The 13,776-nt window shown below is 35.7% G+C and overlaps 1 protein-coding gene across 5 annotated transcripts in view; it reads right to left on the bottom strand.

The window, feature by feature from the left end:
• Window positions 1-13,776, bottom strand: part of LOC117159114 (uncharacterized) — a 585,240-nt gene that overhangs the window by 334,400 nt on the left and 237,064 nt on the right. For all 5 annotated transcript variants that reach the window (XM_033338664.2, XM_033338665.2, XM_076619743.1 and 2 more), the window contains exon 2: window positions 5,631-5,688. In XM_033338664.2, the coding sequence (XP_033194555.1) occupies window positions 5,631-5,688 (58 nt within the window). The remainder of the gene's footprint in view (window positions 1-5,630; window positions 5,689-13,776) is intronic.

Genomic DNA, 13,776 nt, shown 5'->3' on the forward strand with positions numbered 1-13,776 from the left:
TGATAATATTTACCTATAAGGCAATGTGTAGAAAAATATCGTAATGAGAAGAATTATTTTACATAATTATTCCTGAAAAAAGTGTTAAAATACGCGAGGATGAATCTCATAGGCTTCCTGTTTAAATATATTTTTACTGAATTCATAGAGTTTACTCTGCTGCAGTTCCTTTCAAACCGATCACATTTCCACCCCCTCGAAAACTATTCTTGCAAACTATAGAAACTAATACGTGTGTTTCTCATTTCCTAAATTATATCGAAAATATAGATGACTACTATAACCATACCAGAAACAAAATCGCTCAAACATCAAACGTTAACCATCGATCTTCCCCATCGATTCCCTTTATTCACTTATATACTTTAACGTATCGCGAAGCATTTTTCTAGGCAGACAGAAGATCGCCAATATCTTACGACGAACCTATAGAGATTCATATATCACGCGCTATGATACTGTATATATTTGCCGGTCCACAAATACGCTGCAAGTTGTAGCACGGTTTCGTAGGCTTGCGTAATATACGCTCGACCGGCGAGTAAACGGTGAGAGTCCGCAGTTGCAGGATGCGCAGGTGTACCAATGTGCCGAAGTTTCGTAGCATCCCCTTACGGAAAAGTAAAACAACCGTGGGCCTTCGCCGCCTTGGTATTCCTCGTCTCGGTTGTAGCCACAACGCGTACACAGCTATCCACTCTTCGTGAACGTGGGTAGGGAATGCGATCGTAGAGGATGGAAAACGACGGTGGGGAGGGGAGGTGGGGTTGGAAAAAGTGTGCTCACCCCGTTCAACGACCGTGCAGTAGTTCCCGACCATATTTACACAGAGAATAGGGGAGGCGCGTTTTAGTTTTGCATTTGTCCGCGGGGAGGTACGGCGCGGCTTCGAAAGGGGATCGTCGAGGGGTGGACAGGGGTGAAGGAGGATTCGAGAAGTATGGGAGGACGAAAGAGGGCCAGCAATGGGAAAGCTGGTCGGAAGAACGACGAGAGATACAGGAACACCATCTAACCGTTTCAGATGGGGCAACTGTACGACGAAGAGCGAGGGTAACAAGGGCTGAACAGAGAACGATATGGCTGAAACATGGGGAAAGGGGAGGCAGAGGATCGGGTCCCATGTGCCTGTCACGGTTTTACAAGTCTATAAAAAGAGGAATTTCAGACTGAGTTAAATATTGCCGCCACCCCTCACTGAATTTCAAACACGCACACGCATTCGTCGCCCGGGCGTACATGTATAATAGGAAAAGGACACACGTGTTCACTCTTTGGCCTTTCTCGTATGTACGGCAGGCTAGAGAGGTAAGATAAGCAGATCTCCTTCTGTTATTTATGACATCATCGCTGATATTCAATGTTGTTACCCGATACTTTATTAAACTTAGTTAGACAATGTTGTAACATTGGAAGACTCGAGTAAATTTTTATAATACCTAATGAAAGGGAACGTTTGGTCGTTTTAATTAATTATTTAATTTCATTTTATTTATTAAATTTTATTTTTTTATATTTAATTTTAATTTAATTTGTTATAATCTTATTTACTGCTATCTGTAAGAAAGCACGGAAGCGTCAAAAATATTTCAATGAAATCATAGAATATTATTGGATTTTGATAATCTCGTGGCTTTTTAACTTGACTCAAGATTGAATGTTGAATAAATAATCCAAGAAATATCGTGGAATATTCACCGTCTTATATAAGAAACTGTAGATAGGCCCAGAATTTAAATTCAACTCTTTTCCACTCGAATTAGATTTCAAGCGTTGAACAAATTTTAATTTGGCAATGGAACAAATACGCGTATTTATTAAATTTTATGCCGTAAACTTAATTAAATTAAACAATCTAATAATGCGAAATACAATCTTCTTTGTCTCTGTGAATTCCTGGTATTCATATATACTACAGGATACCTTTAAGAGTTTAAATTATGCTTTGTCGAACAAATATTCCTGAATACAAAAATGTCCATTTAACTTACAAAATATTATATATTTTAGCAATTGTTTCACATTGTGACGAGCGTTGCCTTCTTCGAACAGTCGGCACTTGACACACGTTGCTCGATATTATTATCGATGCTCTCGGACAAATTATCTGCCATGATAAGCAAATACTTCTGGTATTTGCAAACGTAATTAGCCAAATGGAACGTCGGCGTGTATTTAATTATAATAAGTTTTCCCGGTTAATTGAAAGTACTTGCGGCATAATGAAATTTTTCCCGTCTTTTGTGCGTGCACAAAACACGGAAATTAAACGAGACATCAACGTTAAACAGAATTTAAAAGAGCGAAACGGAAAACACGGAGTCGAGCGCCAGCGCAAAAGCGTTAGAGGTTCTCTGCTTTTCGCGCAAAAGGTCATGATCTCGGAGGAGAGGACGGGTTTCAAAGAAATATTTTACACCGTGAACAATCCGCCGTTTAATAGTTTCCAATAACTCGCAGAAAGTAGTAGGATTTCGAATCTGCCAATCCTATTGCGTAATAAAACGCGAGAAATAAAACGAAGTTATTCGGGAAGGTAATTTTCAATGATTCATGCTGAAAGATATTTGCGTAGAATCATATTAATTTTTCTTTTCGTTTTACCTTTTTCGTTCTTTTCTTTCTCTTTTTTTCTTCTTTCTTTGCTAAATAGAAACGACGGAAATCCCTAGAAAGGAAGTACTTATGACGGGTTTACTGGTCTGCGGCTGTGCTTCTCCGTAGATAGGGGAACAGAGAGCGAAGGAGCTTACCAAGTGACGTACGTTTAATGCCTAACCACTGCTGTACCGGACAGCCCTTATACGCAGAAATTATAGTACGAATACACGAAACTGTTACTTCAAGTTCTACGCCGTAATTTTACCGATTCATGAATATGTACCTGATTTGTATAATATTCCATCTGATAACGAAACTTTTAAATCATTGTTCCGGCAAAATCGAGCAAGATGTTCCTCAAAATGATTACTCTGCTCTATATCGATTTAATTCTCACTTTGTTTTCTTCTTTCTAAAGATTATACGGCATTATACGCGAAATGCAATGTTTTATTCTTAATTTTCTACTTACGCGCATCGCTGGGATTCTCACCTACAATTTTCCCCTAACTTTCGCTAACATATTTTTTATTTCCAATGAATGAAGCGTTAAAATATGTGATATCGGATAGCTGCATAAAGTATGCGTAATAGGTAAGCTGCGTCAAGTATTAGGTTGCCCGAAAAGTGTCTTTCTTTTACAGATACGTCTTTTACGACAACGCATCTTTATACAAACATGAAATCTATTCTGTCGGACGTTGTAATCTTTATCTTGATGGAATAAGATGGATCATACGTAATTCGACAAAATAATGTACAACGAAGAATATTGTGCATCCATTATTTCCTTATAAAACGAAAGAAACTTTTCGAACGACCTAATAATTCGGCTGATTTACCGGAAGAGTGTGGAAAAATACTGAACCCTTCGGTAATAAATTAATACTTTGAAATGGAAAGACTGAATATTTTAATGTTTGCAGAATTACGTATATTCTCTAACTTAGCTTTTCGAATATTAGCAACAGCTTAACCTTCGCCCGTACATATTTTTCACGTGAAAGATGACGCTATTCTAAGAAAAATTGATCTCAGACTTTATAATTTACTTTTTTAATATGGAATGTATATATATATTTATGAAACAACGTTTGTTACAAAAAGAACCCTATGTGTCAATCTGACACACGTTATTCTTAGCAAGTCCATTGACGACTATCTCAGTGTTTCGTAATTGTTGCACAACAATTATGCGTTCATCGTACAACCGCTTTAGTATGAAGCTAGACATGTATAGCTTTGAATATCGAAATTTGATGTGAATATGAGGAAGGGAGGAAGAGCTTTGTGCCTTCTCTTCGTTCTTCTCCTCGCCGCGAGACAAAGCCAAGAACGATAATGCGAAGTCAAATACGTGCGAATGAAATCCGATGATTCTGAAGGGGGATCAGTGTGAATGCATGTAAACGACAAACAGGAAAATTAATTATTTATCTTTCATTTCATCGATGTTTCACCATTGTGTCAATTTGACGTACGAGGGGCAGATTAAGTTGCGAAAGTAAGAGACGGTTAATAATAAAATAGTAATCTATTTTACGCTAAAATTTCTACTTAGTTCTACATAGTGTAAAATAGTTTAATATAAAGCTATTTATGCCCATGTTGCTATTTTATGTAACTTCTTTTAAGTCGGAATCGTTGCCGTGGTAGAACAGTGTTACTTGATACACTATACCCACGAAACTAATTCCATTTAAGTATCCGTAATTAACGCCTAAATAAGGACAATCTAGAACTTGCGAAAGGATTAAAGGTCAACGATAAGATGTTTAGAGACCTACATATATTCAATTCCCACAGTAACTGTGAAGTTTCCGGGGCTATAAACGAGTAATTTATTCCACAAAGAATTAGCTAGAATCTGCAAATCGAATTAATGTAGATCTACTTGTTTCGCTTAATTCTCTTCTAAGAATTATTCCTTAAGAATAACTAACGCAACTTATAACTTCTTTCAAATATTATAATTAATAATAGAAAATAATGGTGAATTTCTAAGAATTAATGAATTATCAGAATAAACAATAGAAAGTGTGAATAAAATATTAAACATAATAATGAAATTAATAATAAAAACCTAAGTGTTTCAGACAATACTTTGAACGTAATTGAACGCAAAGAAACCTGAAAGTAATGAAAGAAAAACATCTGTATTCCTAATAATTTATAAACTTGTTTGACATACGCTATCGCGTTAAATGATGTCTTAGAAAAACAATATATTATCGTAACATTGACAGCGTATGCTGACTTTAAAATACCTACATCGTCTATTCAATAAAACGAGTCTCGATGAATTGAATATCGCAACGCATACAAATTAACGGACCTCTTTATATTGGCCGTGTGTCAAATAAAACATTTTTCACTGATACAAAGGTTTGTTCTATGTAATAGAGTCTTTAAAAATATCCGGCTGATAGGCTTAATCTGTGTCCAAAGAAGGATAATGATTCACAATCTTTTGGAGCGTTTCAATCAATATTTAACAATAATTTGCACTTGCTGTATTAAGAAAATTTTAATCTCGTATTGCTTAATATGGAGGGTTGAAATTAATTATTTCATTTATATCGCATTTCGGCCAACGTTGTTCCATTGGGTATAGTAAATAAATTTTAAGCATAAGCATTGTATGCGCAAAAGCTAATTACGCTTCTGAAAACTTCATTAGTAATAATTACGTAACATGTAAGATTATAATTTAATTCTTTTTAACAACATTATTGGAATTAAAAGCAAACCCAATAACAACAAAATATTTGGACTAATTCATGAATACCTCCATTTCGCCATTTTCTACAATTCCTATTATTATTCCCTATTAAATTTTATACCTCTGATATTGTTCCAGTTTTTGAAAACCCGTACAGTTTCTTAAATTGCATATTAATTAATTGACTTGCTATAACGTGCGTTATGCGTATAGTATAACGAAATCCTAATGTAACAGAAAAGGGAAAGTACGATTATCGACATCCAATTACATACGGAAATGAAAATATAAATTGTATATTACTTACTGCTGGTGTCCTGTTTTGGTTGGTTTCCCGGAGACGTGGCCCAGTTAACTTTCATCTCCTGAAACAGTCAAAGAAATATAAATTTATTTAAATGTTTAGATACGTAGTCTAGCAATAGTAATACAATTATATATTATAAAATACATGAGAAATAAAACGAGGAACAAAAAAGGATAAAACATTTCGTTGTTTTATCTAACCATCTATTTATATGACTTTCGGATAAATTTAATAATTACAAACTAGTTGACGTACAGTAATAGATTTATCAATTCATGCTCTCCATATAATGCGATTTAATTATCGTTGCCTCATCTGTAACTATTATATCTTCGCGCTTATGAAATAGTGAAAACTCATGACAATACTTGTAATAAATATCAATACATATGTCTGACATATTGGTTTGAAAACAGTGTACATGTATTCGTTCGTTATACACAGATTCTCAATTATCCATTCAGAAATAAACTGAATATCGTTGATTCAAGCAAAATTTCACTCTTAGATATCTTCCAAAAAATTTGTATTCCTGTGAAAAAGGCTCCAAACATTTGACTAACGAATGAATGTATAATGTAGTGGAAACGTTGATAAATATCGCAGAGTTCTTTCAGATTACTTGAGAATCCAAAATATTCAAGAAATTGAGCTTCGGTATAAGTGACCCGTTCCTTTGTGAACCGTAGACGATATATATTTAGATGGTAGCAAGATAAACAAAATTTTATATTATATAATAAAATATGAAATAAGAACATTGTATAATACATTAAATAACGTGTTATATATTACAAATATTATATGAAACATTATATAATTCAACGCTTAGATATATAAAATTCTGCTGCCTTAAGAAACCTTTTATTCTCACGGAGCTTTGGTAAAACTTCTCCAACTGAAAGCTAGACCACCTTTTAGAAATTCAATGTTCAACGCCGCCCAACTGTCGCGAAACATCCTAGATAACATTTCACATTTCACCACGTAAATTGTCGGTATAAAAAGATTGCCGTGAAAGAATGGGGTTATATCCAAGAGTGGAAGTCAAGACAAAGAAACGATCAAATTTATACCGGTCTGTTCACTAGCCAGACGCGTTAAACGTAAAACGTTTTCGCTGATAAAGCACCTATGCGGTTTCCCCCGTACATATCCCTGCGACAGTTGGATTTCCTCAAGTGACGAGTAATTTCGTTTACAAATTATCAAGTTAATCTTTTCGCTAGAAATCGGTACGATAATCCGCTGGTAATCCGCAGCAACAGGAAGCGATATCACTGCCGAAAGGACCTCGACTGGCGGAAATAGGACATGTTGGGTATCGTCGGGTCTTAACAGATGTCATAAACTAGATTCTTTATGCATCGTGATGTACCCAACTGTCGACATAGCCGATATTCGATAAATAGCAAAGATCATTTCGAAGAAACCGCGTACAAGTTGCGAATCCGGCTGAACATGTAGTAGAAAGTAAAGCAATTGAAAAATGCAACTGAAAGACGATTTTTCGTTGTAATTAATTTCGTCAATTCAATGTTACGTAATCCGAGGGATTTTTTAATATTTATAGAATAATATAATTATATAGATAATAGATAATTCTCTACATAATCAACATAATCAAAGAGGCTTTTATCATTTTTCACATTCGTTCTATATCATCTCTGCTAATACAATAGGCCATATAATCTGGCCGTTCATATAAGGAATCCTTTTGTTTCTCCCCATCATCGATAAGTTTTCGTTCAGTTAATAGGAGTTTATGTTCCCAAGAGGATCCATGAAAAATTTGCTCTTAAATATCTGCGTAACAATGTTGTAAACTTGCATCGACTGCGAAGCCCGCGAGATCGTCACATATGTAAGCGTGCCACTACTATTTACGTCTTATCATTACGTCTTATTAAATTTACGTCTTAGACGTTGATATAACTGGATTGACGTTCGGCGGTAGTTGAATCAGCACTCAACCAATGTTCAGTTAATCAGGCGCTGCTAAGGTTTCGTTTATATAAATGGGGTTCGTATAAACGGAATTCCACTGTAACTATATCTTTGTAGCACTCATTTACAAAAAGGAGAAGACAAAAAGTAATTCGATTTTCGGAATTAAGCCTGGGAAAAACAATTCGATTGAAACTGAATTATCATTTCATAAAATATATTTATACGTTTAAATGATAAATTCAAATACGTAGATATTCATGAAATTATCATCGTGTTTAATTAATCATCATTAACGAATCGAAATCAACTCTGAACAAAACTATAATAAATGATTCATGAAGATGCACATTTACTTGTAATCTTATTATAATAATTATTTAATTCCTTGTTGCATATTTTCCGTTCATTTCATACAGAAAGAACAAATTATTGTTTCCAACACGGCTCTATACAGATGTATTTCAATATAAAGTAAATTTCTAGTTACTTAGTTATCTGTATCCACATCTGTACAAGAGAATAGCGGTATCAAGAGTGAATTACTAACAAGTATACGTGATTATTGCGTGCAAGTTCAAAGGACTTGAGATTTCACCTGTAAACCAAAGTTCTAAAGCTAAGCTAAATGCATATCTACGAGTACAAGACTCGCTGCTTAGAATTTATGACTGGTTACACTGGTCGTAATTAATCGTGAGGAATATTAAGCGCGGCATGTATAGAAGTCGCAGGAGAAAGAGTAAAATAATAGTTGAACGAATAATATAGTAAAACCTTGCCATACGTTGCTATCGTAGACGAACTTAATGGAAAAATGGTGTCATCCGTATGGACGATACACGCAAACGATATGGCGCTAATATTGAATCGTTACTTTTCATTTTCTTAGTTATCTGCATCATCACGCTGGCATTCTTTGTACACTTAATTATTGCTACAGTTCATCGAATACCGTAGGCAAACTTGTAGCTGAAACAATAAGAGAACATTATAGGAAATATCTCTTTATAATGGTGTTAAGTAGAATTAATTTATGTTGTTCATACCTGACAAGGAGAAATTTTTCGTATCATATTTGTCGTATCTTTATGCTATTGATAGTTGCATATCCTCTGTACATTAGTTTTCTAGCTTTTGAAACAAAATTTACATTTATAATTTGTTGATTAATAACGGATAAATAACTATAAGTATCGGTTCCTGTCATTAAAATTTGTCATAAATTTCTATCAGAGTGTTGGGATTAATACGAGCGGCGGTGTACGTCAGATACAAAATGGAAGTTCGCATTTATTCCATATCGCCGATCACTATGACCTAATTCGATTACGAGAGCCTTGTATCTTTTCATTTATTCAAATGACATGACGCCTCCAGTTCAACCATCTACTCGTGTGTTTTTGCGATCATATCCAGGGAAAAGGACGTTAACTATGCGGTTCCTGAATTCGATATAATCAAGAGATAATTAAACCGAATTACGATGAAATTCCCGTACATAGGGAAAATACTCTGGTCGATAAAGCGTTTACGTCGATGAGATGCTTTGTTCGAATACCAACATGGTGCAGCTTGCAAAATACTTTATAGGATATATTCGTGAGCAGAAATGGAAAGCCACAACTAGCTGGTAAAATAAATGCCGTTAATGCTCTTTATTACAACACGTACGCTTGCTGAACGGGTGCAACAATACGCGTTTCATCTGCTTTATTAGCCATTACAACGTGATACCGATGCTCAATTGGAAAGAAAACGACGATGATCGAAATGAACAACAACGATAATTGATGTGTAATGCAATGTAACGCAGGTTTATCACACGATTTGTCATTTTTATGGTAGATTTACGTTTCCTCTTGGGATGGAATTCGTTTGTACTCGCTGTTGTTTGTCATAAACGAACAATTGGCGGTCGTTACGTTGTCGATTCGAGATGGTAGAGGAAGGCAGATCCAAAAAATTGTCGATTTTGAGGTATCGCGAAGATCAAGTCTAGAAGTAGGCCATTTTCTAAGATGAGAAATAAAGAGAAATAAAATTATACTGTTTGAAAGGGAGATTGTCACAACGTAACATCTGTTTTAATTCTTCTTTTAATAGTAAGCAATACGCATAAACATTATCTTATCAGAGATCCTCAAAATTGCAAAGATCATTGGTCCAATTATAAAACAAAATGTTAAAGAACGTCCACGAATAATTTTTTATTTCAAATTTATTTCAAATCGTTTTCTTAAAAATCGTATTGTTTTTACTATTAGTTACGTCACTGTTCTAACAAAAAAATAATGTAGATATTTATTGCGGACTAAGGAAATACAAATTGTTCGTGTTATGTTTCATTTTCTATAAAGAATTTAGAACATTTTTTTTATCAAAGATTACGGGATAATTGAGTTCTGAAAGACGTTAAAATACAAAAGCGAAAATTTTAGAATTTGCAGATCACCGGTTTGTACTGCTTGATCCATAGTTCGTATTATTTGAGATTCAAAGTGTCAATTAGTGACATTGATGGATTTCAAAGGTATGCTAATAAATGAAGGAAAAATGGAACTGTGCCAACATTTAGCAGTGCAAAATCAATGTTTGAACAGTACTTCAAAGACGGTGTACCGTATAGTAGCTCAATACTGATACAACAGAAAATTTATGGCCTTCTCGAAATTGATATTTATCCGCTGACAAATGAAATTCGGAAGAGAATGAAACGTGTCTGAGTTTGGTCAAACGTCCCTACGAAGTATTCAAAGTATGTTTTAAATAAACTCGACATTATTAGTTGACTTCATACGAACTATTTAATTATCTCTAAATATTGCTCGAGAATATATAAATGTACTTTGAAATTTTAAATGAACATACAATAATACATATTTACAACATTAAGCATGAAACTGTTATGGTATGTTACTATTATTATTGTTGCAATTTAACCATAATAGCAAAACTTCGTAAATTTATTTATTGGAAGAAGCAGTTACAAGTACATTAAGAAGGAAGTAAACCGCGTAACTTTTTATTTAAGTAACACTGAGTAGTCAGAGAAATAAAAACAGTAATATGACTACTTTGCTTTTCTTAACGTCTACCGTGCTAATTTGAAGTAAGCTTACTTCTCTACACGGCATTTAAAATGCGTAGCATCGCTACGAACAAGATAGCTTACGCACGCATTACATTCATATTTTTCTAATACAAGAAACATTATGCTTAATGTTTCTCCTGAATGTCATACGATGAACGAATTTCGTTCATCCGTATAGACAACAAAGTATATGGACAGCCGTATAATAAATCTGGTACGACAGCGTTCGCCCTGTGCTAATGACAAAACAAAATACAACGCTAACGCGATTTAAACCATCGAGAAACATTTGGAAAATGAATGGGCTGAAAAACATGGAATCGTCGTCGATGCCGTGCAATTTTCCGCGTGTATATAAATATTACCGACATAAAGATAAACGCGGCCGAACTGTGATATAATATTTATATCGGTTTTCGTCGATCCCGTCCAATGAATATTTCATTTCGCTGTCTGTCGAAAATTATAAGTCGATAATCGGATCAACGTGGCCGGATAGGTGAACGCGGCTTCATAATCGTGCCGGGACAGGCCAGCTGTTTCGCAGGCCGAGAGCTCGTTTTGAAAGTTCGTCCTTAACAAATGCGAAAAATAATACTACAACGACGACGACGACGCGCGCAGAGAGTTGTTTCGTTATCCAAAGTTTAGTATACCTGGTTGGTACACCTTTCGGGAGTTCCGGCAGACTAGTTGCAGCAGATGCGAGGAAAGAACATGAACAAGTAATGTTACGCGAGGAAACTGCGGTGCAGAAAGAGGCAAGGATAAGGAATACCAAGGCTAGGAATAAGTAAGTAAGCGAGTGACTATGTAAGTAAGGAAGTAAGTCTGGCGGGATAAGTAAGTTAGGATAGGACGGAGGAGTGCCCAAGACGGCCGGTACGCTAACGTCGGGCCCGCAGTGTGTCTGCAGCAATTTGCAACTTTTAATAGTTAGTCCGGGTTGCGAGGTCGTCTGCCGGCCCAGAGCCCCGTTCTTTTATGGTTTATACACCGGCAAAGGAGGAAGTTTATATGCCGTAGTTTTGCACGGTTAATGCGCGCGCGACTCATGCCCACCTCTAACGGTGTGTCATATTTATGTGTCAACGGGTTGTCCCACGAGATCTGCTCTAGTCGATCAACGAGAGATTTTTTAACTTGCACTTGGAAGGTTCATGGTAAACACACAGATGGATATTGATAATTAAGGCACTGTATTCTATCTTTGTTAATGACACAATATTGATATACGTGCGACGATATACGACGTATTGTTAAAATAGTTTCATGCAGTTCGCGAAGCCGCTCATACAACAAACAGTTATAATTTTATTATTTGTCAGCATGAATTTATTGAACAAATTACATATTGTGTTCGAAGTTTTGACTGAAGTTTGAAGGGAAAGATTCTAATATAATTTTATTATATTATACGGTATACCTTACATATAAAGAAACAATAAATGTATGATATATTGATTCAAGTAATAACTGCCAGTGGTATGAAGCAATTCATTGCTAACTTTACGCACAGCTGCTTCGAGTAAAACATTTCCTATCTCGGTTTCAGCAACTTAAATACAAGCTCGACCGAGTTCACGAAATAATATCAAAGGGTAGAAATAGCGAGCTCAAGATTTTTGAATCGCGTTTTCTTCTACAGCAAGCAAGTACAATCCAGCACAGGCGACTATCGAACCGGTTGGCAAAGCGTAGCATACTCGATCGCAGAAATACCAGGGTTCGACATGGTACTTTAATGCGAGGCTTAGGCCGCGATAGAGAACCGATTACATATTGCGGACGCGAAGGTTGAGTTAGTGAGCACGGGCATCGGCAGGAAGTCGGGCAGAAATTGCAAGCTGCTGCACTTTTGACCTTAACTGGCCAGTCGACTGTCGGTCAGATATTTATTGTCCTATTATCGTGATTGATACGCGGCTGGCTGGCCACGGGCTACTATCTTACATAAGTATATTTAATGGTGGAAGGTCGTTTCGGACTTTCACATGACGAAGGGAGGCTGCTTCTTCCGTTGTCGTCCGACATTACGGTCGGTTGCAGCCATCCCAACTCTCCTACCTCCCCTACAAGCTTGCTTGTACGTTTTCTTACTTATATCTTCTTATTTTCCAACCACATGGCGCCATTAGTCGCCGCGGCACCACCGACGTTTCTCGCCTGCCCCGGTAATAAGTCACGGAAATGCTATCGTAAGGAATTTACGAGACACGGGGTTACTTTCCTCGCGATGTCGTTCAACCACATACTTTCTGTCTCTCTTGGCTACATCTTCTGACGATTCTTCTTACCGGCTCTGTCACAGATTTTATCCTGACTATCGACACCAACACTATCGTTCGTAAGTATTTAGACATTTCCACGTTATCGCTAGCATGTGAAGTATATCGATCAAGTATCAAGTGAAACTCCTAAATCTAATTTTTTGTGGCTTCCGATCTTAGCTTAAGTAATTACACAGGGTTGTTAACGAAAGTTAAATAGTTTCGATTAAAATCGCTCTATGTGTAATTATTAGCAGATATTCATGAAAGTATATATTAATTAGCATAAATAAAATGGTAAAACAGTACGATCGCTAAATATTGTTAGGACTCTTGGAATGAACGAAATATGCATTTCTTCAGTTATATTAGGAAATTTATATAAATTCTGCGAAGTATCAGTTCTACGCTATAGACGAATAAGAACGAAGTTTCGACTTAAATTTAACAAAGTATTTGATCGTTATAGCAAGAAGTAGAGAAACATTCTTCTATCATAATTCTGAAAATATAACAAACATATCAGTTTTTCGATTGAATTCCAACCAGATGCGCAAATACTTTTGATAGTGTACATCGTGAAAAACGTTGTAACAGAATAATAGCGAAACTAATAATAATATTAAATAGAATGCAGATGATACTTTCTTTTGGAATTTGCATTACTGCATTCTAAACAGAAACTACGCCGATAACCAAACTGTATTACTTCAGTCACCACTTCTAATTGAATTTCTTATGCTAATAAAGACCAAGTTTCTAGTATTTGTATATCGCGTGAGAATGGCTGACGAATTTCTTTCCTTCGGCCGATTCTAACTCTGTACGAGGCACA

Source organism: Bombus vancouverensis, chromosome 7, assembly GCF_051014615.1.
Source record: "Bombus vancouverensis nearcticus chromosome 7, iyBomVanc1_principal, whole genome shotgun sequence".
NCBI lineage: Eukaryota > Metazoa > Arthropoda > Insecta > Hymenoptera > Apidae > Bombus > Bombus vancouverensis.